This window comes from Nelusetta ayraudi, unplaced genomic scaffold, assembly GCF_046127955.1.
Source record: "Nelusetta ayraudi isolate G7.1 ecotype Tasmania unplaced genomic scaffold, CSIRO-AGI_Nayr_v1 ptg000007l, whole genome shotgun sequence".
Taxonomy (NCBI): Eukaryota; Metazoa; Chordata; class Actinopteri; order Tetraodontiformes; family Monacanthidae; genus Nelusetta; species Nelusetta ayraudi.
In genome coordinates this window covers 6162427-6188730 of record NW_027466057.1, presented here as the reverse complement: position 1 = coordinate 6188730, position 26304 = coordinate 6162427, and the positions used below count along the sequence as shown (strand labels likewise).

At 46.5% G+C, this 26304-nt stretch overlaps 3 protein-coding genes across 5 annotated transcripts; 2 read left to right on the top strand and 1 right to left on the bottom strand.

Annotated features, from left to right (window-relative positions):
* The first annotated feature begins 258 nt into the window (after window positions 1-258).
* aldh6a1 (aldehyde dehydrogenase 6 family, member A1) lies at window positions 259-6908 on the top strand. The gene is made up of 12 exons (XM_076018180.1): window positions 259-412; window positions 783-824; window positions 941-1015; window positions 1156-1317; window positions 1463-1541; window positions 1993-2295; window positions 2639-2760; window positions 3879-4068; window positions 4531-4712; window positions 5341-5520; window positions 6420-6518; window positions 6619-6908. The coding sequence occupies exons 1-12, from the start codon at window positions 377-379 to the stop codon at window positions 6721-6723; spliced, it is 1575 nt and encodes a 524-aa protein (XP_075874295.1). The 5' UTR covers window positions 259-376; the 3' UTR covers window positions 6724-6908.
* Window positions 6522-14331, bottom strand: LOC142883368 (basal body-orientation factor 1-like). 2 transcript variants are annotated; one of them, XM_076018182.1, is made up of 11 exons: window positions 14150-14331; window positions 13807-14059; window positions 13057-13122; window positions 11431-11574; window positions 11274-11354; window positions 11049-11119; window positions 10017-10161; window positions 8988-9478; window positions 8697-8801; window positions 7800-7892; window positions 6522-7653 (listed from the first exon to the last, which is right to left on the bottom strand). In XM_076018182.1, the coding sequence occupies exons 1-10, from the start codon at window positions 14191-14193 to the stop codon at window positions 7817-7819; spliced, it is 1476 nt and encodes a 491-aa protein (XP_075874297.1). In that variant the 5' UTR covers window positions 14194-14331; the 3' UTR covers window positions 6522-7653; window positions 7800-7816. The 2 variants fall into 2 exon arrangements, with proteins under 2 accessions (XP_075874297.1, XP_075874296.1); XM_076018181.1 differs by having other exon boundaries at window positions 6522-7892.
* A 283-nt stretch (window positions 14332-14614) lies between these two features.
* entpd5a (ectonucleoside triphosphate diphosphohydrolase 5a) lies at window positions 14615-26291 on the top strand. Of its 2 annotated transcripts, XM_076018176.1 has the most exons (14): window positions 14615-18512; window positions 18611-19663; window positions 19997-20076; window positions 20205-20348; window positions 20752-20827; window positions 21388-21423; window positions 21806-21894; window positions 22019-22098; window positions 22200-22261; window positions 22361-22462; window positions 23184-23327; window positions 23469-23525; window positions 24380-24495; window positions 24593-26291. In XM_076018176.1, the coding sequence occupies exons 2-14, from the start codon at window positions 19117-19119 to the stop codon at window positions 24674-24676; spliced, it is 1617 nt and encodes a 538-aa protein (XP_075874291.1). In that variant the 5' UTR covers window positions 14615-18512; window positions 18611-19116; the 3' UTR covers window positions 24677-26291. The 2 variants fall into 2 exon arrangements, with proteins under 2 accessions (XP_075874291.1, XP_075874290.1); XM_076018175.1 differs by having other exon boundaries at window positions 14615-19663.
* The last annotated feature ends 13 nt before the right edge of the window (window positions 26292-26304 follow it).

Sequence of the window (26304 nt, the reverse complement as noted above, 5' to 3'; positions counted from 1 at the left end):
TAGATTCGACAGAAGGAGAACATGAACGCGTTAAACTTAAAATAAATAATAATAATGATAATAAAGAGTTTGCAAAACTTCCTGCTAACAAACACAAAGTGTGTGTGTTTTATCCAATCATTAAGTCAAATCATTAAACGGAGTCAGCGTCATCCAACATTAGAACCTCGGATTGGATAGAAGTTGCGTTCTGCTGACAGAGCTGACCAATCGAGTGCCACCAACAAACCTCTGATCCCTTCAGATTCCGCCCACAGGTACACATTCGCGTCAAGCTGCCTTTTTTCCACCTTGCTGTCCTCTGAACTGAAGTGCACAGCTGGTCCAGTCCTGTTAGTGTGCAAGTAATAATACTATATTTAATAATAATATAAACATGGCAACAGCTCTAAGAACCGCATTAAAGTCAAAGGTAAGAAGTGCCCCTGTTATGTAACTTTATTTTTTTTTTTTTTACAAACTTTGTTGCAAATGACGCAGCAGCTCACGCTGTTTAAGTGTGACTTGCTGCAGCGGTTTTCTTCTGCTGATATCCTGCAGTTAATGTAGTGCATAAACATTCAAATATGATAGACATTTGCTGGACTGCATTTTTCATATGGTGGTCAATAACCTTTTGGTACTTCACGGTCCAGAAAGCATTGACCTAAAGGTCAGACGTTTCAACGTCATATGCGTATTTCTTTTGTTTTTCAATTAAATGCAGGTTACAATTTCATTTGCAACATCGTTAAACATCATTGCATTGAGTAACTTCAGACTCTCTTCTGTGTTTTCACCAGCTCCCACTCAGAACTGGCCGCATGTGTTATTCTTCTTCAGTGGTGAGTTTATTCTTCTCATTACATTGTTATACGCTGTGCACCAGGCTGCAGTAAATATCACACATCAGTTATAATCTCAGAGACAATGTGCACAATGTAACTTCTCTCCCCGACAGCCCACCACCAAGCTATTCATTGATGGGAAGTTTGTTGAATCCAAAACCTCAGAATGGCTTGATGTTCACAACCCTGTAAGTATATAACCTGGTCATGGTCCAGATTAGCATATATTTGTTTTAATGGACTGCGTTTGTGTTCATAGTTTCTGTCCAGATTTTACGTTTATGTAAAAAAAAAAAAAAAACACAACATGTCTGCTGTTTCCTTCCAGGCTACGAATGAGGTGGTCTACCGCGTCCCCAAAGCCACTCAGGAGGAGATGACGGCTGCCGTTGACTCTTGCTCAAGAGCCTTTCGCACCTGGTCCGAGACCTCCATCTTGGCTCGGCAACAGATCTTCTTACGTTATCAACAAATGATCAAAGATAACATTGTAAGTCAAGGTGCAAATGGAGGTGGAATAAATGTTAATTTTGACTTAATTTGACCTTGTTGTTGTTGATGTTTGCCTTCTCCACATTTCTTATTGAAAAACAAGGGCTGACAAAAATTGACCCGGGCGTCCTCTCATGTTACAGAAAGAACTCGCCAAGTCCATTACACTGGAACAGGGGAAGACTCTTGCCGATGCAGAGGGCGATGTGTTCAGAGGATTGCGTAAGTTCCTTGGCCTCATGCTCTCACACATGCATGCCTCTCAAAGGGCAACATACGGGTAAATGTTTACGTGTAATATAGTGCGGCTGCCTCGGTGGTTAATGAGTGATACCGATCCAGAGCAAAGGACGCCGGTTTTGATCGATTACCAGTAGTTTGTACTGTTGCTTTTTTTTTTTTTTTTACAATTTGCGTTTCGCTTTGAAAGATCAATGATATCTCCATCATGTCCAAATGAATGAATGATGTCAATTGATGTTTAAAGTGATAAAAAAACGAATGTGCATGCTATAACATTGTATTGCTTTAGCAGAGATTCTGTGTCGTGTTTAACCATGTTGCGTTATTCATGCATCCTTGCTACTAAATTGTCTCCCCACTACATAAGCATTGTAAGTAAGGGAATCAAAAAGTGACCGTCTCATCCGTTGCATGCTCTGTTTCGTTGCAGAGGTGGTGGAGCACGCTTGCAGCGTCACCTCCCTGATGCTCGGTGAAACCCTGCCCTCCATCACTAAGGACATGGACACCTACACCTACCGCCTGCCCCTCGGTGTGTGCGCTGGCATCGCCCCCTTCAACTTCCCTGCCATGATCCCCCTGTGGATGTTCCCCATGGGAATGGTGTGCGGCAACACCTACCTGCTGAAGCCCTCGGAGCGGGTGCCCACCTGCTCCATGCTGCTGGCCAAAATGCTGCAGGATGCAGGTGCTCCGGACGGAACGCTCAACATCATCCACGGCCAGCATGATGGTGAGAGGTGGCATGTGTGACACTGACTTACTGACTGACTGCTGGAACATGCTTGCGATGACACATGTCCACTTATAATTTAATTTTCTTATCATCTGAGTTGCCGCCCTGGATACAAAGAGTTTTGGAATATGATATTAATGCCCTTCAAATTATTATTTCTATAACAGGGTCTCGTCTTGTTGTCTAAAGTCCTCTAAAAATATAAAAATGTAATTTTTTAAATTGTCTCACTCTCTCACTAATGATGTGCGGGGACATAAATGAAGCTGTTTCACAGTATGATGTAATTGCCACCCACATTATTAATGTGTTCCCTGTCACTTGTCACTTCCTGCCACAGCTGTGAATTTCATCTGTGACCATCCGAGCATCAAGGCAATCAGCTTCGTTGGCTCAAACCAAGCTGGGGAGTACATTTATGGAAGGGGCTCCCAGAACGGAAAGCGTGTCCAGTCCAACATGGTGAGAGCGAAGTCAACAGGCAACGCAGGCATTTTGGCTCGCACACTTAATTTGAACGTCCAGCAGGTGGCAGCATTGTCCAACTTGATGTTCCTTCTCGCCTTCTGTCTGTCAGCGACGGGTAGTCCAAGGCTGTTAAGAAGTTTGATGAAGCAATTCCATGTTATGCATATTATGCACTTTTCTCCTCCGAAAATTGTGTTCTCGTGGGAAAATATGTTGTAAAGGGAACTGAAACACATATGATGGCAATTATCCGCTTTCATTTAAAAAAAAAAAAAAGGCAAATTCATGTCAGAGGTCTCTCTAAGTGAGTAAGTAAATTTTATTTACAGAGCACTTTTCATAGATAAAACCACAAAGTGCTTTACAGCAGTGATAAAATACAATAAAATTCAGAGATGACAAACAACAAGTAACTTCACAGAAGTCCTAGAGCATCAACGCCAGGGAAAAGCCCGTTTAAAAAAGATAAGTTTTAAGTTCTCTCTTAAAACCTTTTAAGGCCATTTAGAGCCTCTTTGTTAAGACACATAAAAAGAGTATTGCAGTAATCAATACAAGATGAAACAAAGGTATGAATTAGCATCTCTATTTCCAATTTTGAGATCATGGACCCCAGTTTAGCAATATTTCGCAGATGATAAAAGCTGTTCTTTCACCAACTGTTTGCAGTGGTGGTCCAAGGGCATGCACTTGTCAAGCACAACTCCTCTAATTGGTTTGAAACTTTTTAGATGAGATCAGATCCAGTTGTGATGTCTAGACAGCTTCCCTTGTGCTATCCTCCTCTTGACTGGTGCTGCACCCAGATGAGCCCAAACATGGTGACATGCACATGGTTTCTCCTTAGCGTCGAATGAGATGAGGAGCAGAGTGGAGATCGCAGCACTAAAGAGTTCTGTTGTAAAACTTCCACAGTAAAAGTTTTTACTCTTTTATCACTCTTTTTTTATTTTGATGTGTGCCCTTGTTTCTTCTCGGCCAAACAAAACAGATGTGGTCGGCACACATTTCAGCCGTGTTGCGTCCCTCTCGCTCGTGACTAACTAGTTGTCGTAATGTCGAAAATCAAGCGGCGGCGGCGGCGGGGTTGACCGCTTTTCATTGGCTTTCAGGGCGCCAAGAACCATGGCGTGGTGATGCCCGATGCCAACAAGGAGAACACTCTGAACCAGCTGGTGGGTGCAGCCTTCGGGGCAGCGGGGCAGCGCTGCATGGCTCTGTCCACGGCCATCCTGGTGGGCGAGGCGCGGAACTGGCTGCCGGACCTGGTGGAGCGAGCCAAGGCTCTGCGAGTGAATGCAGGTACCACTCTCTCGCTCCACCGGGCCTTCGCCGAGGGGCCTTTTTTCAGTTTAGTCATTTTCGGGGGGCCACCCACACCGCCCAAAACCACACCTCTCGCCTCTCTCGCCATATTGTAACTACACAGCGAGGGATTGTTGAGTCAGCCGCGCTGCAAACCTGCGGCCAGATCTGTGGCGCGAACCCAAATAGCCGTTGTGAGCATCCAGTCCCTTGAGAAAAAGGTGATGTGCAGCGAAACGGAGTAGCTTCGCCCCTGCTCGCGGACTCTAATTTGTAGAGCGGGTCCGGAAACCCATAAGTATCCATTTGTGAGGGAGTGCCTCAGGGGTGCCCCTTGTTTGGGCTTTCATGTGTTTGTGGCAGCGGAGGCATGCGAAATGTCAGTGCCCCGAACGTTCTCACATCATGCAAATGCCATAGTGCGTAACCCCAAAAGCCGGTGATTTCGGACCCTTCTAGGAGACCAGCCTGGCGCAGATGTTGGGCCTCTGATCTCCTCCCAAGCCAAGGAGAGGGTGTGCAGCCTGATCCAGAGCGGCGTCGACGAGGGAGCCAAGCTGCTGCTCGACGGCCGAGACGTCAACGTCAAGGGATACGAGAGCGGCTACTTCGTGGGCCCCACCGTCATCGGCGGCGTCACAGTACGTGAATTCAGCGTCTCCGTCCGTCGCACATCCATCTTGTACAGAGCCCACAGAAAGAGTTTCTGCAAGGGAGGGAAAAACTTGGACGATGATTGGCTGAACATACTGTGATAACAGCCCGAGTCCGATTTTAACATCATTATGTTGTGGTGTTATTAACTCTTTCCAAACAGAGAAAGTGTAAAGTGGAAGTACGCTGCCCACCAAGAAGAGCCTTCAGCGCTGATTTTCCTCCTTTTTTGAGCCACAAAACATTTTTTACAATTAAAAAAAAGTCCCCCAAAAATGTATAAAATTACACTTTTTTGCTGCATAATGACAATATGGTCTCTTCATTTTTTCAAAATTCACGCATTGCAACACCTGGGCCTGTTTAGACGCACACAAAGCTGATATCCTGGGAGGAATTGAGGGAGGAGAATAGGCTCACATTCCTTTTCAAGCACAGTCTCTCCACAATGGAATGTTGTTTTTTAGAACAATTAAGTGAAATTGGATAATTTTCCACGGGACACCTGACATTAGACACTAGAATGCCGCAGCACTGTGTTTGAAAAACACTGCGTTATGTAATCGAAAGACGGACTCAGCATTTGGTGAAAGTGTGGCCGTCATGTCCCCGCAGCCCACAATGAAGTGCTACACCGAGGAGATCTTCGGGCCGGTGCTGGTCGTCCTGGAGGCCGAGACTCTCGACGACGCCATCAGCATGGTCAACGGGAACCCGTACGGCAACGGCACCGCCATCTTCACCACCAACGGCGCCACCGCGCGCAAATACACTCACGAGGTGGATGTCGGCCAGGTGAGCGAGCGCCGCGTGGAAGCCACGTTCGCGTCCCCTCCGTCCCCGACGCGTCTGCGCAGCATCATCTCCAGCGGGGAGTCTTGTTTGAAAGGCCTTCACGCGATTTTTGAATAAACAATAATTTTCCGTGTGAAGCGTAGCCTTGTTTGCACGCGGCCAGAAATAAAAACAATCTTCTTCCACCGCCCCTGAACGCCTCCGCCGGCCCCAGCACTAGAATTAGTTACAGCAAATATGTGCCCGCTCAACAAAAATAGGTGAAAATGAAAATATTGTTTTAGGGGAGTTTTCAGAATCCGAAAATATTCTCAAAAGGGATTCCTGCTGTCCATGTTGATACAGAAGCTGTAAACATGGCCAGCGTTTAAACCTGTTTATTTTTGCCTGTGGAGCCTGAGTGATGCCCTGTGTTTGCGCTTCACATATTGGGGAATGCTGCGCCAGGCCGTGTGCCGTCCTCCTCTCCAGTCCTCCGCGCTGCAAACATGTACTTTCTTCTCTCTCTCTCTCTCCCCCCGCCCCCCTTTCTTCTCCCCCGCCCGACCGGCACCTTTGCCAAAAGGCCTCGCTCTGCCCAAACTGCTCTTCTGTTCTTTCAAACATTCGAAAAAACCAAACATGCCGTGTCTCTTCTGCCTTCATAAAACACGTTTTATTTAGCTTTGCTTCCCTTTCATAAGACCACGCTTTATGTTTGAAAACTGCAATATAAGCTGCCAGTTTAGCTTTGTTTGGTGTGATCGCTGTTGGGTTTTCTTTAAACGGGATGGACGCAGCACCACATCTTTCGTCGGCCGCGTCTCCCTCGTCTTAACAGTTTGGGATAGTGGAGGACTGTTTTACTAAGCATCCACTTATAGAAATGAAAGAGGAGACTCGTTTTTTTTTTTCTGTAGGTTGGTGTCAACGTTCCAATCCCTGTCCCACTGCCTATGTTTTCCTTCACCGGATCAAGAGGATCGTTCAGAGGCGACATGAACTTCTATGGAAAACAAGTATGGAATGACCCAAACAATGCTTTGTCTTTATTGCAGGTGAAACAGCAAAAATAAGGCAATCTCAAACATTTTTTTTTTTTTTTTTAACAATTTTCAGGGCATCCAGTTCTACACGCAGATCAAAACCGTAACCTCACAGTGGAAAGCTGAAGACGCAACACTAAAAACTCCTTCGGTCAACATGCCAACCATGGGGCGCTAACTAGCAGCGGTGCAAAAATGTTAATTAAAGAATAGCTGTCCTGCCATGACCTCTCCGTGACATAAACGCTACTTTGATTGCAGACTGTAAACAAAGCAAGACTTTCTAATTTATACATGTAGATACATTGTTTTACTATGTAAAGCAGCAACAAATACAACACCCACATCAGAGCTCTTGCAGAATTGAGTGTGTTTGATTCCTTAAAGGGTCCATGTTCTATCCATTATCAGATTCATTTCTCTGCTGGACTCCAGTGGAGCAGTTGCATATGAAAAATTATCTAAAAACCATTGGAGACCTCATCAAAATAGCACATATAGCTTCAGTTTATTTCCTAAAATGCCGTCCAAAACTGTTTGATTCGCACTTTCTGAAATGAGAACCAAGCTAAAAAAAAAACGAAGGCAGGTTTTTTTCTTGAGGCTGATATTATTGTTAGAAAACAACAAGACCTTTCCAATAAGGTTTCCATGACACAGTGACTAATCTCAATTTACCCACTGTCCAATGTCCAGTGGGTAAAGTTGAGGTCTTTTACATTAAATTGCACATGTTGATATCAGTTACAAAAAAGTCAACCAGACAAACCCTGTTAAAAGAATAAATTTGTGTCCTTTCAGCATGGAACGAAGGCAAAGCCATTACGCATAAAGACAATGCTCAAAGGCTTTATTTTTACACGCGCACAAATACGCGCGGAGAGAGATATTCATACTCGAAAACAAATCTCGTGTTTTGTTGTGCACATAATTGACAGGCTGTGGGATGAACAAAGAAGGGGGAAACCAATCCAGAGTGTGTTGTTAAAGGCCACCAAGAGGTTGTGCACTGCGAGTATCCCGCAGGCTGTTTGGGTTTCGGGGGGTTGGATGGTCTCGGGCGCCCGCATTGCTGCTGACGGCCTCGCCTGAGAACTTCCTCTTCGCCCTGGAAGGCAAGTCATCATTATACAACTGTATCTAAATCACATGTAGGCGCTCATGTTCTCAGAGCCAATATTTCTTTCGGCTAAACTTGGGATGCCAGTAAATCTGCGCAAGGTTTCGTAATTGCAAGGACGAGGATTCTCATACATTCTCCGGTGTCTCGCTCACTCAACGCCGCCGCTGTCGACGACGCTCCTCTTCTCAGACGCGGCCGACAGGGCCAGATGTTGACCGGGCTTCCTGCAGGGGGAGCAGAAGGGAGAAAGTGCAGAGTTTAAATTTACAAAACCAACTTTCGTTTTTTTTTTTTTTTCCTTCTTTACATTTCTTGTCTCGGAGGAAGTTTGCAGGGTCAGACACGTTGCACGTGATTTGGATATTGGAGGAGCAAAATTTCCCGTTCCCCCCGCAGGATTCAATGCCAGACCACCGCTAACAGCACTATCTTACCCCCCCTGCTCTCACCCGTGCTTGCCGTTGCCCCGACTCCCCCACCTCATCCCCCCAGTTCATCCAGCTCCCCCTGCGCAGCCCCCCTCTCTTCTGAAAATCATGTTACCAGCTGCTCTCCGACCACAAAGCGTTCAAAGAACAAAATAAACTGGCGGGGCACGTGAAGCGAGGCCAATGGGCTGAGAGCAAATCGACGTGACCAGATGTTTGTTTCCAAGCACACGACTCTGCGGCCAGGCCTATTTTTACTATTGTGCCCAGACTCTTTTCTTCATTCTCTTTTCAAGCAGATGGATGGAAAAGAAAATTGGCCGAAGCCTAACTGATGTTTTATGGTATCCTCTTCTGCTGAGAAAATGGCTGTAGAATGCATTAAAAAGAGGGAGGAATCACCCGAAGTTCACAGGGCTGCTGCCGCTGCTGCGTGGTGTGACTTCATTTTTCACTTTGGTATTTTGTCCAGACAGATTCTCGGGGGTTGCATGTGGAATGTGCATTACTATGTAGGATGAGGTCAACGGCGGGTATATAAGCTGGAATTTTTTTTCCCCCTCAGACAAACGGAACAATCATTAGAAAGAGCTTTATTACCTTTGCCTCTGCCCATTCATCTTGGCAAAGAGGAGCCTGAGCACTTGCTCCTTCTCTTCCCAAGTCAGATCGGACATTTCGACTCTGCTTCCTGGTCGGTGAGTCCTTGCAAAGATGTCAAATTGTAGTGTTAGAACTTCCAGCTGTGCACATTCAGGAAGCCACAGATCTCTGACTTGGTGACTACACACTGAGTAACTTGATCTTGATAAACAACAAGAATCAAATGTATCACGGGAAAACACACAGTCTCGTGGTTCATGGAAATGATGTTGCATGATGTGGACTCACCACCTTGCAGCTACTTCTGTCTCTGAATGGACAGGGTTTGGACTGTGGCTGTTTTCATGGAAGGTCCGGATGGGTGGGAACTTCATCCTCCCTGCTGTGGCTTCTCTCAGCCTCAAGCGATAAGCCTGCAGCTCCTCCTTCTTGCAGCGCAACCGGCTTTCCCTGATCTCCTGCTTCACCTGGTCCAGAGCCTCGCAGAAGAACTGCTCCAGCTCTGTGCGCTGCTCCACAACGGCTCTGGCTAGCCGCTTGATGTGGCCCAGCTCCCTCTCCCGCGCTGCCAGAGCTTTCTGCAGGTTCTCCAGCTCCACCTGGCTGGCCGGAACGCTCACCGTCGTCTCTCTCTCCTTCTCATGCGCCTGCTCAAGTTCTTCTCCTTTGAGCCGGAGGGCTTCGTCCAGGGAAGCTACCTTGGCCCTCAGTTTAGACACCAACTGTTTTTGTGCCTCCATCAGGGCTGCGTTCTCCTTTAACATCGACCCAAGCGTGTTCTAGGAGAGCGGAGACAACAGCAAAGGGAGCCACGTGGACGGAATCCAATAAATCCTTTCATTTACGTGTCAAAATAAGAGCGGAATCGTAACAACGTGTTTGCTGTCCTGCGGTGCTGAGTCAGTTGCCAAAGCTTCCAAGGAGAAAGATTTACCCCCCCCGTTGTACTGTCAGCAGCGGTAAGATTAATATGCCCAGTGTTTGTTTGTTTTAGGGAAATCGGTGCAGGAGGATTCACTAAATTTGAACCCACACACCAATGGAAACTCACCGAAACCACAGACCACTGAGAGGTTAGGAGTAGCCTAGGGGTGGGGGTTGGTGAAAGGACCACAAGCAAAATAAACAGGATCAGCACAAATAAATAACACAAGGGGCGGGAGGAGGCACCTGAAATATATCCTGCACGGCTCTGACAAGTGTTACAGGAGGGGGGAAAAAAGTTTGAAAGTGACTTTTTTTTGTGTGGAGATGAATGGTCTCTATCCAAAGACTGCCAGTGACACCTCTGTTTGCTGTCCCATCCTTCAAACATACCTTGTCCAGTGCCAGAGAAGTTTTTTCCTTCTCCAATGAAGCGGTCAATTTCTGCAGCTGCTGGGCCTCTTTTATGTGATATTTCAGCGCTTCGTTGAGTCGCACGTTCTCCTTGAACACGGAACGCCTCGTGCCGTCCAACTGTCTGAAGAGTTGAAAAAAAGAGTGGAAAGTTTGGAGAAAATTTGTGGGATTATTACTAATCCAATTCCCAATTTAAATGGAAAGCATCTTTTATAAGTGTCAGAATTCCATAATCAGGCTGCTTTGCTAGATGCCTGTAAAAGCCCCAAAGGAAGTCTAAAGAAAATACAGGAAGTAAGTGTGAGCCTAGCTGCTGCTAAAGGATGTTAGCTTGGATGCTGCAGTAGCGCCAGGTTTATCAGAGATGGGTGGCTTTATGAGATGAATAGAAGACTAAAGGGATGTAAGTAAGGCTCTGTAAAATAAATCCCAAAGGATTTGAGGGGAACGCACTGTCACAGAACGCTTCAAGGACGGTATAAAGTTTTACGCGAAGTCCTGATGGCGCGGCTCATCTTTTCCCTCTGAGCCACGTGCTGTGTAAACCAAAAATAACTGGGTCAGTGTACCAGACTTTAACAGGACAAGCCGAGTGCCTGCAAAACTTCCAATCGAGTCATCTCTCACGGGACCTAAAGCGGCAGGACCACACCGGTATTCATGGTGATGTTTCTGTGTGAAAAAATAACTAAACCCCATTGGAGGTGAAGGCTACATGCCACGGCCTCAAAAGTAATAAACTCTGGGTGTTCTACGCAGGCGTTGCGTCCGTCCTGCCGCGGCTCAGGATGTGATCGTTGGCCTCTGTGATGTACACTATCTGAACATGACCACGCACTGCGGTGAAGGGAATAATATTGGCTTTAGATTTTTTTTTATAGACACGCATATAGGTACACACGTAGGCACTTTGGGTGCTCAGATTATTTTTCCTTTGCATTCTGAGCGCATCAAAGAGGAAGTGAAAGAATAAAATGAGAAGGTTGAAGGGACAGGAAGTGGACTCACACAATAGCTTCATTGTGGGCCTTCTCCAGTACCACAGCTATCTTTTGCTCGGCTTCCCTCTCTAGTCGAGCCTGCAAGGACAACATCAGGCTTTACAGCAACCCATCAAACAGGGTTTTCACACTGGTGATTTGGTTTGGTTATCTTGCTTTAGATCAGACTGATTAAAATGTGATTCACTCGGAGCTCATCGAACAGATTTAGACATTTCGGTGAGCTTCTCACCTTCTCCTTGAAGAATTTTTGCTCCATCGTGTTCAGATTTTCCCGATACTCCTTCTGAGCCAGCTGCATGCGTACTTTTATCTGCAGAGTGAAGAGCTCACGTTACTGGTTTGTGCGAACATCCATCAGAGGATTCCTAAAGAGACGAGATTCTCACATCTCCCAGCTCCTGCTCCATCTGCGCCTTCGTCTTCTGAAACTCCTCGATTTTCCTCATCCCGTCCTGGACGGTGTTAAAGTCAGCCTCCCTCTTCCTGAACAGCTCCTGCATCTCATCGATTCGGAGTGTGTAATCTTCAACCTGCGGAGAGGCGATCGGATAATTAGATAGCCAGAACGAGAGGCATTCGACACGCTGATCGCGTGCCTGTAATTTGGCCTCCGCTCCGCGACGAACTTGAGCCGCTGCAGTGCTCCCATAAGTGCAGCTTTACCATCGGTCGGCATAGAAAGTAAAAGTACATACCCAGCTTTACAAGGGTCTTTTTTTTTGTGATGTGACTTGGCGCAGATCAGTCAGGCAAATTACCCCAAGATGCTACCGTGGACAAAATGCACCAAAATCATGAGCGACCAGTAAATCACACAGCCACAAACATGTACATGATGGCTAAATTAGAGGCCATCTGATTACAACTTTAGGCCTAATGGTAATTCTCAACGGAATTCAGTGTAGACATTCATTCCCATTAGAGATCCGACCTGGACTTCATCTCGATTTCAACTTGGTTTTGCCCCGTAGGCATTTTTGTGGTCCGAACTGTCGGTCAAGAGCGCTGATTTCTAAAACACATCCACCAGCGAGCAGCTCATTTGTGTGGCTCGTTTCTGTCTTTTTCCTCCGCAAAAACTGCAGTTGGAAAGGTTTTTGTGTTTTTATGGAATATTTATTTGTCTGTCAAGTTTCATCAGGTTCCGCTTGCTACAAAAGCCAGAGCCTGAGCGCCCGAGTTGCTTTTGATGAAGCACTTTCCATTTGCTCAGTCAGTTCCCAGGATGAGCCGTCACCTCGCAATGAGACAATTGCAGCGTGGAGCGCAGCATGAAGTCACATCTTTGGGATCGACCGCACAACATTGTTATTTTTCTCTCTCGTTTTCTCTCTCTCTCTCTCTTTTTTAAGCTTGCATGTGCGTTTTGACTTTGTCCCCACCATGCCTTTAGAGGCAAATTGCGCTCTTAAACTGGCATGAAGTAAGTAGCAAAGATGGAAAACAGCTGTGAGAGAAAGAAGCGGCACTTTTTTTTTTTTTTTCCCTGCTGCTGTCTTGTAAATTCACCCGAATGTTGTCTTGTTAAGTTTGATGGCTTGAGCTAAACTACACGCAGCGTAGGTCAGCAAGGATACGGGGAGTCAAAATAAACCCCTTTGGTGTGTGTTATGTAACTATAGCTGGCATTTCAAGAGTATGGATCTGTGTGAGGTATGGTTAACACATAACTTTTCCACCAAAGGAGCACTTTCAAATTATGCTTTTTCTTCCCTCCACGGCCACTGACATAAATAAAAGTAAGATTAGACCATGTATCTTGGCATGTGAGGGTTTGTTTGACGTTGTTGTTTTGTTCCATAAATGTCGGCATAATTACACGCGAGACAGCTGTTAAGACAGAGCGGCAGAACATTTCTGACATGCGGCAGGTAAACACAAAACACAAAAAAACAAAACAAAGCAAAACACGCTACGGCAGCTGGCTGTGAACATGCTAGTCGGAGCGAGTGTTGCGGTGTTGGTGTGTGGAGTCCCAGGCCGTATTTCTTTCATGTTTTTCTTAAACTCACCAGTTTGTTTTGCTCTTGCCATGCAGCTGCCTCTTGGTTCTCCAGCCTCTTCTGCAGCAGGCTGATCTGTGTTTATAAGAGGTGACATTCAACGGAGTTTAACGGCTGGGGGAAACCTTCTGTCTATCACAATTGAAGTACGCCATTCATTTTTCGACTGCCAGTTGAGACAGTCTGCTTCGCTCTTATTGATTAAGGGGGTTAATCTCCTGATTAATCTCCTAAAGCAACATCATCACATTGATGCGTAACTAGGAGAACATCACTTCACTCAGCTGGCCTGGAATAGAGCCATTGCTATGGTTGCCTGCCCAGCACCCTGTCATGAGAATGTGGCTATCCAGTCCTTTGCTCAGCTACTTCACATGAAGACTAGCGTGTCAGTAAGCCTCGTATATCCAAGGCAAGAGGTATTGATGTTGGTGTTTGAGGTTTCACTTTATAGCGAGGTGCGTTTTTGCGAGAGGTTGCCGGGCACGCAACTTAAGTTTGCGTGTCGATGGTGGGTATGGCGTTCCCCTCAATTGTTAAAAGTCGGTGAATTGTGAAAAATTTGTTTGAAACTGTCAGTTTGCGATACAAGAATTGCATAGATTACTTTCGGCACTCGCTAGGCTCTCAGTTACATTTCCTCCTTCAACTTCTTCGCAGAGGCCATTTTCTGCTTCTTCCCTTGGCCACAATGGAAAAAAAAAGTTAGCTGATCAGGGGACGCAAAGACCAACTGGCACTTTGTAGACACACACAGACCTTCTCCTCTTTGGCTTCATCTTGTCTCTTCAAATAGTCAGTTATGTCGAGTGATTCCCTCTCTTGGTGGTACAGTTGGTTGGTGAGCTCCTCGTTGGCACGTGCCAGTGTGCTGCAGGCCTCTCGATACTGCGCAAGTGACTCGTCGCTGACCTGCAACCTCAGCTCGCTCAGGGCGGCGTTGGCTTTGGCCTTCTCGATCTCGGACTCCTTGTCCACTTTCGAGTCCAGCTTCCCGTCTTTCTTCCCCTTCCTATGACACGACACCCGAGCTCATGATTTCTCCGCAAGCTTGTACAAATAAGCAATGCTCGGTAAGCAATGTACAAATATGTACACTTACCCGGCTTTGGCCTTATTTACCTTGGCGACTTTCCTTTTCGGCATCACGGCGTCTGGTCAGAATGCTGCACAATGCAAAACTGCCGCCCCAATACGGTGAAGTGGCGCAGTCAGATCCCCTGGGTGTTTGTATTGGGCTGCTGTTGCCATGGAGACGCCGTAGCAAGAGAGGTCGAGTTACTCTATGACCCGGTAAACCAATATGGAGAGTCATACAAAGCCAGCTAGATTTATAGCTAGATTTATAGCTAGCTAGCTAGCATTATAGATATATAGATAGATAGATAGATCTTTCCTGGTGCAAATATCTGCTTCACTGGTCTTTTTTATCAGATATAAAGTACATCATAGAAGTGGTTATTGTATAATGATTACGATTACGCAAACAATCAATCCAAATCTCAAGCAAAATATGACAGGATGCAGATATCTGTATTGCCTTATGGTCTGTTGACTAACAGAGAATGACTGTATCCTTCACTTGTCTTGTAATTACATCCTTCTCGTGTCGGGTTGTATCAAATCGCATCGTGTGATCTCCTCACACTTGCGTGAGATGCGTCGGCCTTGTCACCGTTGTTGTACTTGTTTGGCTAAAATGAGATATTTATCGCTCGCCCCTGTTCCCACTTCTTTTACCAAATTGCTGTCGTTATGGTAAAACCACTTGGATCAATGCACAAGCAGTTGGCTCACAACACGGTAGAGGTTAATCCAAAAGAAACAATGCAAAGCTAGAGCAAGTTATAATTCAGGGACTAAAACCGCTAAACCCTTTCCATTATCCTGTTTAGTTTTCTGCACCAGCACGTCCAGCGGAGATCACTAGTCAAACAATAAAAGCTAGATATCGCAACAGCAGGGTGTAGCTACTGTAAAATCGTATAGTCTTTCTCTGCTCTGGCATCATGAACACAGTTTGAAGACTAAATTTAAAGGTAATTGCTATGACAGTGAGGAGAGAAAACTGAAATAACCCTGAGCTTTTCTAAGCTGTCATTATCATTGGAATTGTAATGACAAGGTTTGGGTCTCTTCAATTGACTTTTCGAGGCAGGACACCCACAAACATGGCATTCCTGAGGGCAGCATTGCAGCATATTAATGATATATTGCATGATGCAGATTACAAAGCTGGGTTAGCATCTCATGTTTTACAGTTTTCAGTTAACTTGAAACAAAATACTAAAACTTGCATTAAATCCGCCTCTTGTTCCAAACACTGTGTTTGTCATGTGCTGCGTCATGCGTTTGAGGTGCACTTGACACCCACTTTCTGCAGGAGCTGTGTGCGCTAAAATTACGTTATGACTTGAAAGCTAAGGTAATGATTTTGCACACAAAAAATATCCAGTGTATAATATTCCGTTTATTTTTGAATCTAAATGGTTTTGATGATGCGCCAGGAGGTGTTTTTCCGATTGCATCACATTGTAATGATAACATGAATCTAGGTGTGTTTAAAACAAAAACATGCTGTTATGTCCTGAGGGAAAAGGCAGCTGTCCAAAGAGTGCACATTATCCAAATGAATTGCCACATTAACCACAGGATGTGTCAGACTCTGAATGTTGGTGCTGAGATAAATATAAAACACTGATTTCAAAACATAAAATAGACTCCAGACAAAGGCTAAATCCCAGTTTAATGAGTGCCATTCCCACCCGCCCTGCCCTCCTGTTTGGTGTGTTCACACACAGGAGTTAAATGTGGATTCTTGTTGGGATGGAAAGCAAGATTAATGAAGCTGGACGACTGACATTGCAGTTCTCAAATGTCCATCGTAACAAGGTCCAATCCAAAGCACTTTATACAGTGACCAATCAGCTTCCTTTTAGTTGTGAAAAAAGCAGAACGTGACACAGAAGAGGACAAATAATTAATGGTGGAAGTGAACAGAAACACTGGTGTTGCTGAAGAGGTTACATATGATGTTGCAGAATTGACAGATTAATCATTTCTACATGGCCTCCTTTAGCTCCTCCATTTGCTTTACTCCCAGGTAGCTTTGGAAATAGTTGACCTAAACATAGCAACAAATTAATGGTTGCCACTCGGTGGTGACGCTTGTACACCGGCATCGCTCAACACACTTTAAGTTGCAGCTACCTGGCTGAACTGATTGATCCACCTTGAATATAAAAGACAGAAAGAACATTGGCATTGCTTTTTGAATGAGGCCCAACTTTCAAAATGTCAACTATGGGCTCATTACCAGATTTATATTTGAAATAAATGTGTTAATGTTACACTGAAACTTGATTTTTCCATTGAAAATGATGGCACTGGAAAACAAGACCCAAAAACTTCTGCTTAAGACTTAAGGAACTATGATCCCTAATATTATGACGATAGAGAGATAAAACATCAATACAATGAGGGATAAAGTTTTATAAACTCAATGGAGCTTAAAAACAACTAACTGGTGAAATTGCAGTGCAGGATAAAGGGCTGAAAAGGGATTAAGACAAAACATGAGATTTTGCAACCTTTCTAATGGGCCCTCTTTTTAAACCTCACGGGTTTATGGGTGAAATTATCACACTGTTAACAACCAACCATGACATGAATGGACACAAGTCAAATAGAGAGCCTGTACATGCACACTTTGATAGGGGCGAACTCCCGTTCTGGTCAGCCACAGGATCGAAATAAGTAGCCACAGTATTTAGAAGAAAAAAAAATGACGGAGGAAAGAATGTCCAATATTTTTAGTCCAAATTACAGCGTTGGAACGGTGCTTTGCACTCTCCAGTGTCCTGGGAGCGGAATGGCCTGATGGGTGATGGCTGGTGCCAAGCTCCGCCTTCCCCTCATTGTCCTCTCGCTGGACTTCCCGTACTCGCTCGTGTCCATGTGTGGGACCTCTGCCCTCCCCTTACCCTCCTGGCCTGGCAGGCTGACAGCTCAGTGTCGGGGTTGGTGCGGGGTCAGTTCCACTGGATGTCTCAATAGCCAGACTCCCAGTGTCTGGACTTGCCTGTTTTTGATCTCTGCCATCCTCTTGTTGATACAAAGTAGGTGGAAAATACCACAACTCTGTACAAATCTCAGTTCATGTGAGGTCTCTGATCTGCTGCTGCCTCCCGCCGACGCTTCTTGTGTTGCACCCCTGCTGTGGTTTTTATCCTGGATGCCTGGCGACCCTGCGCTGCAGCCGCTCGGCTCCGAGCGTGGCTTGAGCGTGCAGGGGAACGAGGCATTGCAGCACGGCCGATGAAGCCGTGCCAAACACCCACCAAAAGAAAGCAGCTGCTCTTGCTGCTCGTGCTACTCGTGCGTTCTGAAACGTGCTTTGCGGCTCTGATATTTTTTCTCCCTCGAAAGCCTGTGGTTGACACACGAATGAGTGAGATGCTTACCAGCATTTTTTTTCTTTTTACTGTTTTATGCAAGCGGGAACGCTTGGCAAACATTTGCATTATTTTAAAAGCTCGCTCCAAGGGCTGCAGCGGATTTAATAGAGTGCTAGTGATCGGATAATTACACGGAGGTATTGGGTTCGTGTTCGAACAATTCCTTCGTGATACACTCTCAGCTGGAAGCGTGAGTTTGAGTGTTTATTTTTTTTTTCCCGCATTCAAAGGGATAATTCCCTCAAAATTGAGATATTACCCATATGCTACTCACACTTTTGTCAGCGTAGGCACCGCTGAAATTGACATAAGTATAATCTACAGAGTAATTCTGGAGTTCCACATCCAGTGAACGTGTAAAAGCCAAAGACTCCAACATAAAAGCCAACAAACACATCAAATACATATTGACGCCCTGTGAAAGTTCCTCACAACAATTTAGAAAACAAAATCAAATTCTCATGAGATGATTATTTTGGAAAAGTACAAACAAACAAAAACATAAAAAAAAAAAAAAAAAAAGGCGATTATCTTAGGAAGGTGACAATATCACAAGCCTCCATAATACTCATTCGGTGTCATCCAAGCGTCCGGAAGATGTGGCAGTTCAAGTTGAGTCAAAACCACAAGATTAACACCATGTTTTTGGCCAAAATATACACTGCAGCCTCCTTGCTGCGCTATTTTCAGATCAGCGAGAACGTGACACAGCTGCCTCCGTTTACATGCTCCAACAAGATGCTGTGCATAGGTTACACTAGATAAATCAATTAACAGCAAACTGTCGCAGGTGTGCGATAACAGCAACATGTTAACGTGACGATTCAAACTGAAGTGCTGCATCTTACCAACATCTGGATGACGCCGCACAAGCTGCACGGAGGCATGTTGTGTTTTTCTGGTGTTGTTTTTACTGCATATGTGTGAACTGGATGGGATCTGTGAAACTCCAGAATGGTCACGTGGATTACAAAATGCCACCAGAACCACGATCGAAGACGCGGCTATGTTAGTGAAACAAGTGCGAAACATGTGAAAAATGATCACATTGCAAGCGCTGCCCTTTTATACTGTCATAGCCTTTTATGCGTCTTCCTTATGGGCAGAAAAACCATCACTGCCATTAAGCCAGCGGCCAAGTTTCAGCACAAGTCAGAGGACGGAGTTGCAGGGTGAAAGAGTTCCCAAGGCAAGTTTCTAAGTGTGTTAAATGAGCCATAAAAACGTATTTTAAGACACTTTCTCTTTGGGGGTTATTTTAGTGTGAGCTACTCATTTTGACTTCTTCATAAAGCGCTTTCTTCTTTCCTCCAGGAATTTCTTTGGGCTCAGGATAACCCGTAAAGATGAGGAGGGGAAGAACATGACCAAAAATAATCTCTCCACTCCAGAGAGAGGAAAGGGTTGGGGGGGATAAAATGCTGGAAATGTTGGGAGGCAGATATCTCCAGGGGAAGAAGGAGGAGGTGGAGGTGGAGGTGGAGGAAGAGGTGGAGGAAGAGGTGGAGGGCGCCTCTGGATGGATCTGGGATGGACCGCCACAGGATTGGTGGATAGCTGCTCCCGGTGTGGCTCCGTGCCAAGCCCTTACGTCTTTATATAGTGTAAACAGATGACCGGACAGTCCCGAGTGTGCATCGCATCCGCACTGCTCTGCTCTCTGCTCTGCATCACCACACCTCCTGCCTCCTCCAGCACCATCACCCTCCGGCGCTCTCTTGCACCCGCGCCTCTCTCAGCGATGGCCAAGCCGAGCGCGCTGCTCCTTCTGCCCGTGTGCCTCCTGGCCGGCATCCTCCTCCCGGCGGAGGCGACCTACTACCGGCACCACCGCTACATCCCGCACATCTACCGCTACCGGGAGCACTCTGCCAACGCGGAGAACCTCCTGCCGGAGGTCTCGCAGCCGGACGCGCCGACCTACCCCGTCGTCCCCGAGGTGCTCCACCCGGCGCCCGAGGTCATCCACCCCGTGCCGGACGCTCTCCACCCGGTGCCCGAGGTCCTGCACCCGGCGCCCGACGCCCTCCCAGAGGTTTACCAGCACGTGCCCGCCGCCTCCTCGCCCGCCGCCAACCGCGTATTCTACGGGATCATGTTCGACGCGGGGAGCACCGGCAGCCGCATCCACATCTACAAGTTCATTCAGAAAGATCCCGGTGAGTGCGGCGACAGGACCTCTCTGCCAGAGCGTGCGTGCGCGCGCTCGCTGTCGGGTCATCCACCGCGTGGTGAGGGCGAACACGCGCTGACGCGCAGCTTCCCAACGGGGCTGCCTTTTAGTTTCTGACTCAAGCATGCTGAACACTTGTATCTTAAATGAGGAGGCAGACAAAGTGCTGCTGCTGGAATGAAAACTATGATCTTTACTCAGAGATGTGCAATTATGCCACTTAAGGCCACTTATGAGGCAAGTTTGGAGCCAGAGAAAAAAATGCTTAAAGTGACCTGTGAATGTTGGTAATCATGTATTCAACATCTTGTGTTTCCAGTCGAGCTTCCAGTTCTGGATAATGAAATGTACCACGCGGTGAAACCAGGGCTGTCGGCTTACAAAGACAACCCCGAGGAGGTACGTGTACCTGTCGAAACCATTCGTGATTGCCACGTCAATCGTTTGTTATTTGGTAAATCCTTAGAGAACCCGGCGGGAACATCTGTGGGTTGGCACCTTCTGACCAAAGCGTCCCCTCTCCGCAGGGTGGAAACACCATCCGACAGCTGCTGAAGATTGCCAAGAAGACGGTGCCAGAGGAGGAGTGGAGCAGGACCCCGGTGGTCCTGAAGGCCACTGCGGGTCTGCGCCTACTGCCCGAAGACAAAGCCAAAGCTCTTCTGAATGAGGTGAGGAGGAGGTTTTCTCCTTTTGCCACTCAGACAGTGTGGCGCAAAGGCGCGGGATGGAAAAACCACAGGGCAACCGCTGCTTACAAGTGTCAAGTGGGGGGGGGGGGGGGGGGGGGGGGGAAGAAGCCGGGCGCCTGCCTGTTTGGCGGCTGCTGAGATACGAGAAGAGGAAAAAAACAGCTGTTGTGAGATTTTGTGGAAGCAACCATGTTTGTTGCGTTAAAACACAAGGTCTTATCAACCGCTTCAGTCGTGATGATGTATTTGATGTGAGTCATCTGCCAGAACTGGCTGACTGACCCTGTAATACAATGGCCAGCGATGGAGGCATGTCGCGTATGGCATCACGTTGCTTTTGAAGTGATTATTCCAACCAAATGTTCATTGATGTGTCGGACAGGTGCAAGACGTGTTCCGCGAGTCCCCTTTCTTTGTGCCAGACGGCAGCGTTTCCATCATGAACGGAGCAAACGAAGGTTGGTTTTCTTTACTTTAGTGCTTTAAAATCTATTTTTATTGTTTGAGGAGTTTTTTTTTTTTTTTTTTTTTACTGTGCCATAAAGAAAAAAGCAGTCATATAACCAGGTGCTTTGACTGGCTTACATCAAACAGCAGCAATATAACTTAATTTTTTCATTTCTTTTTTTTTTTTTTTTTCTTTTTTACCAAACTCTGAGACAGATAATTGCAGCCCACGCCCTGCCACTTATTGTGATCCTCTACATCACTCATTAAGATGATGTTGTGTTTCATCACCAGCTATCTGCAGCGCAATATCCTGCCTTTATGAGCGCAATCACTCCACATCTGAGACAATTCTAATTACCAGCGGCTGGTCTGCAATCCTACACATCGGCTAAAATCACCCAGCCGGCTTCAGTGCCTTCTGAACAAAGTGGGGCATGTTCGGCGACGCGTTCGAATGTCGACACGCAGCCAGTGTGGGTTGTAATCGCTGCCGGAGCCGTGACTCACGCAGACTTTTCCATCCATGTGCTCCCCTTCCCTCCCCTCCCCTCTTTGTTTCTTCTTTTAGGAGTCCTGGCCTGGGTCACAGTGAACTTCCTCACAGGTAAAACACCGCTTGTGTTTTTTGCTACGTTGGTGTTTGTGGTCAGTGGGCTCATATCTGAGGCTGCTGTGTACACAGAAGCCCCGGCGGGGAAAGACTCTTGTCTCCTGCCTGAGGTCATGAGCTTGAGTCACCCATCCTAAAAAAAAAAAAAAAAAAAAAAACCAGGCTGCAGAAATAAGGGATGCACCTCGTTGCGGCAGCATCATGTTTATTTTAAACACGATGCCAGGAGCAACAAGAGGTGTTTTCCTTCCGTAAACATGTGTCACTTTGACACCAGCCTGTGGAGGGAATAAAAATGACTCTGCCAATTAAAATCCCCCTTTTGGCCAAGTGTCCTTAACCCATTTTGCTGTGTGTGTGTGTGTTTTTTTTAAAGGCTACTTGTACTCCAACACAAAAAAGACAGTGGGCATCCTGGATTTGGGTGGAGGATCAACACAGATCACCTTCCTCCCAAAATCAAAGGTTGGTAAACTAAATATAGTTGAGTCTTTTTTTTTTTTTTTAATGTTAATGTTAATGTTAATGTTAATGTTTTAATGGCTCAAAGCGCTGATTTGTTCTTCCTGTGATGAAAATGTTCCAACAGAAAACCATCGACAGCGCCCCCGCCACCTACATCTCCTCCTTCGACCTCTTCAACCACACATATCAGCTCTACACACACAGGTGAGCAAATGATTCATTCAGCCCATTCATTGGGATTCTCTCATGGGAAAAAGAGTTTTGTCATTTTATGATGTGAAACGTAATGTCTATGTGGTCCACAGCTACCTTGGAAATGGACTTTACGCGGCTCGCCTGGCAACCCTGGGAGCACTCGGAGCTGATGGTTAGATCGCCCTCCCTCACCTTTCTCCGCCGTCAATTCTTTTACCGGCATGATCGTGACGTTCCCTTTTCCTCCTCTGTCTTTGTTTATCCTGCCCAGGCCTCGACTGGAAAGTCTTCAAAAGTTCCTGCCTCCCCAAAAAGTTCAGAGAGGACGTGACATTCGGAGGAACCACCTACAAAGTCAGCGGGATTGCAGACGGTAAGTGGAGAGAATAAAAAAAGACACCTCGGGGGTTTTGACTTCCCTTCCGAGTCGACCGGTTGCAGCCATGTGCGCATTCCTCTGGCCGCTGCAGAAGCCAGCGGAGTTACAGTACAATGCATGTCACACGAGAGCAGTCCCCCCTCTGCCGTAACGCTGGCGCAAGAAAAGCATGTTTTGTCATCTGCTCGCCGCGGCCTCCCCCTTCAACAATTATGCTGCAGCCAACCTTGTATTTAAACCAAAAGAAAACTGTCAGTTAAGCTCACAAATAAGGCAGTTACTCCCATACCGCAGTCAAGTAGAGAAAAGATGCCGGCCTTCTCCTTGGCTTTTCTTTTTTTCTTTCGCAAATTTTTTTCACATCATGTGGCTTGATCTGAACCGCTTATGTGGGGAAAAAAAGAAAGAAAAAAGAGCTCCTAACGGGGCAGTTCTGCCCCTCTCGTCAACGTTTGGTTTTTGCCAGCACAACAGAGTCGACCAAACACACGGGACTGTGTGAAAATTGTCCCTTTGGGGCTTCCCTCACGTCTCGGTGAGCCTGAACCCTCCACCCCTGGCTGAGGCGACCACAAAGTGAACCCAATTGCACGATTGCCTCGCGAACGTAGATTTTATCCGAGACACCATGAACTCAGTGCTCGCCCCTGCAAAAAAACAAAAAAACAAAAACAACTTTGCATGCAAAGCTCAACTGAATGTCTCTCCTCCTCAGGCTACGCAGGGTACAAGCTGTGCTACTACGAGGTGATGAGGGTCATCAAGGGAAAAGTGCACCAGCCGTACGAGGTGAAGGGCAGCAGCATCTTCTACGCTTTCTCCTACTACTTTGACCGAGCCGTGGAGTCGGGCCTGATTGGTGAGTGCTGCGTACACGCCCAGGAGTCACCTTCCAGTGGCCATTATCTCTCGGGATCACTATCATCCTCTGGCACCAAGTCGCTATGCAAATGACACACCTTGCTTTTTTTCTTTTTATATTTTTTCCTCCAACTCGCAGACGGCAGTCGCGGTGGTTCACTTGAAGTCCGGGACTTCAAGAAGAGAGCCAAGGAAGGTGAGAGTTACACACCCTCCTCGTCCTCCGTGCAGACGTCCGTGTTCCTACACAGAAACCAAACTTCTGGGCTCACATATCAGTGCATGCAACCACGCAGCCTGGTCTCAAACCCTGTCAAAAGGAGAATTTATAGCCACAAGAAAGTGAAACCGATCATTTGGCTGAATCTAGACGAATGCAAGCAGTTTTTAACGGATGCGTCAGGCTCACTGTGTGACACCGTCTGCTTGGAAGCAGATTTATTGCAACTCGGGGTCGACTTGACTCCTGGTTTCTTATGTAAGGCTGTTTGTGAGAGGCCGTCTGTGCTGCGAGAACGTTGTCACATGGTCTCGAGGTACAACTCTGGGCTCAGGCTGAGCCCAGAGTGTCTGTCTGGCCCTGGCAGCAGCCACACACACCGCCGCCTGTGGGTTCGCATAACACACACATACATACACACACACACACACATACCCAACACATACCCAACACACACACCGTCCTCTGCCGACCCTGAGCCGTCCTCCCTCACACCTTCCTGTTAATAAAACCCGAATAAAACTCTGAGGTCATCTTTTAAACGCCTCCCTGTTCCCCCTGCCAGTGTTTTCTCACAATGATCTGAGTCTCTGCTCTTTCAAAGAGCTCCTCAGACAGTCCATCCTTGATAAAAACTGAGCCTTTTGCCAGGGGGTTGGAAAAAAAAAGGTTTTTTTTTCAGTGATTTAAATAGTACAAGGTGCTCCACTGGTGGAGTTCTGGAGGAAAAATGTAAATCTAATCTCTTAATCTAGAAAAATATTTTGTCATGTGACACTCTTCAGGTGAACGCCGCTAAAACCTGTTGCCTTTTCTTTCTGTCTCGGCAGTGTGCAACAAAATGACCAAATACCGCGCCATCAGCCCCTTCCTGTGCATGGACATGACCTACATCACCTGCCTGCTCAAGGAGGGCTTCGGCTTCAAGGACAGCACCGTGCTGCAGGTGGGCGTGTCACCCCTTCCCCTTCACGTTGACGTGTGCTCGCGAGGTGCAACGTTTAACTTTGCTCCCTCCGTCTGTCTGTCTGTCTGTCTGACAGCTGGCCAAGAAGGTGAACAACGTGGAGACCAGCTGGGCTCTGGGCGCCACCTTCGACTACTTCCGAAACCTCAACATCCACTGAGGACGGCTGCCCGTCGCTGCAGCTAGCACTGAGTCTGCTGCTGCCCCTCCCCCCTCTCTTTCCCCTCACCCGCCCAGCCACGCCTCCTCACCCGATACCTCGGTACCCTGCAAACACCCCTCCACCTGCACTCCCCTGGAAAAAAAAACTGTTGAAGACAATGAAATCACTATATTTTTGTAAAGAAACAAAGGGCCTGCTATTTCTACTGTACGTTGAGCCCGTAGCTGCTGGGCTGACTTTCTTTTTTTAATTTTTTTTGCCTTGTCTTGTCAAACGTTTACATTTGTGATTCCTTTTGGGTGCCTGATCTGAGAACATTGTTCTCGTCCGTCTGCTCGGCCGTGTAGAGTTTAGTTCGCAAGCGAGAAATCCAGGCTTGGTTGTTGGTTACTGTGGTCCTGATGTCCAGTGTTGAGTGTAGTGGCAGTTATTTCCAGACTAGTTGCTATGACGCAACCATTGAGGCCGTTCTTTGTGCAAACCAGTTATCCAGAACGATAGTTGATTCTGATCTCCCCCTTAACCAAAGACAGTCCACGTCAGTTTATGACCCCACAGCTTCTTTCCTTCAACTTTGCACAAAACACTTTAACGGCAGATACTGTAGCTGAGACATCGGCCGCTCCTACGTTTCCTACCAGTGTTGTACATATTCATTTGGTGTCGCTGGATGACTGAGGAGGGTGAGGGCAGCGTGGAGGGCTTGCCGCTCAATGTTCGAGATTTACGTACGCCCGCTTTTTCTTTCCTTCTTTCAAGTTCAGCCATGGCGACACGGCAGTGCAGTGGTTAGCGCTGCCGCCTCACAGCATGGAGGTCGTGGGTTCGAACCCCAGTCTGGGGGTTGAGGACTTCCAGTGTGGAGTTTGCATGTTCCCGCTGTGTCTGTGTGGGTTCTCTCCAGCTTCCTCCCACAGTACAAAAACATGCTTGACAGCTGGGATAGGCTCCAGCAGACCCCCACAACCCTGAATGGATGGATGAAAATTCAGCCATCATTGTTTGTTGTGTCTGGAGCCGTAAAAAAGACAGTATCATGTGGCTAAAATTTTTAAGGGCTCCAAGTTTGATCTGTGTGTCTGTCTGGCAATAGAAAAAGCCTCTCATTAGAGCTGCGCTTGTGGGTCCCTCAACACAATTTACAACCCAAATGTAAACAGACGTTTGGTAAACAGTCTGAAATCCATGGCTCTTCCAGTTGTTGCCGTTTCCTCAAGACTTTAGCAATAATGAATTTTTTGTCTTTGTTGATTTCTTTTTTTGTGAACTGTACAAATATTTAAATATCTGAAGTAGAGTATTTTAATTATCCACTTATTCAACTTTAACTTTCCAACTCTGTGCTTACTGTGCTTTTCGAGCCTCAGACATCTTCCCAGTTTCCACTCTGATCCATATAACTACTGCTGTATATACACCATGAAAACTTCCACTTGTACATTCCTTCCACAACAGAACAGCTTTAAAATGTCGCGCTGCACAAATTCTGGCAAACGCCGGTGTTTATCAATATGAGCGATGCAATGACAATATGTAAATTGTTTTATTACTCTGGAGAAATTAGTGTATGCCATGCAGTACAGATGTGTTAATAAAACAAACAATGTAAAATAATTCTTCTTTTT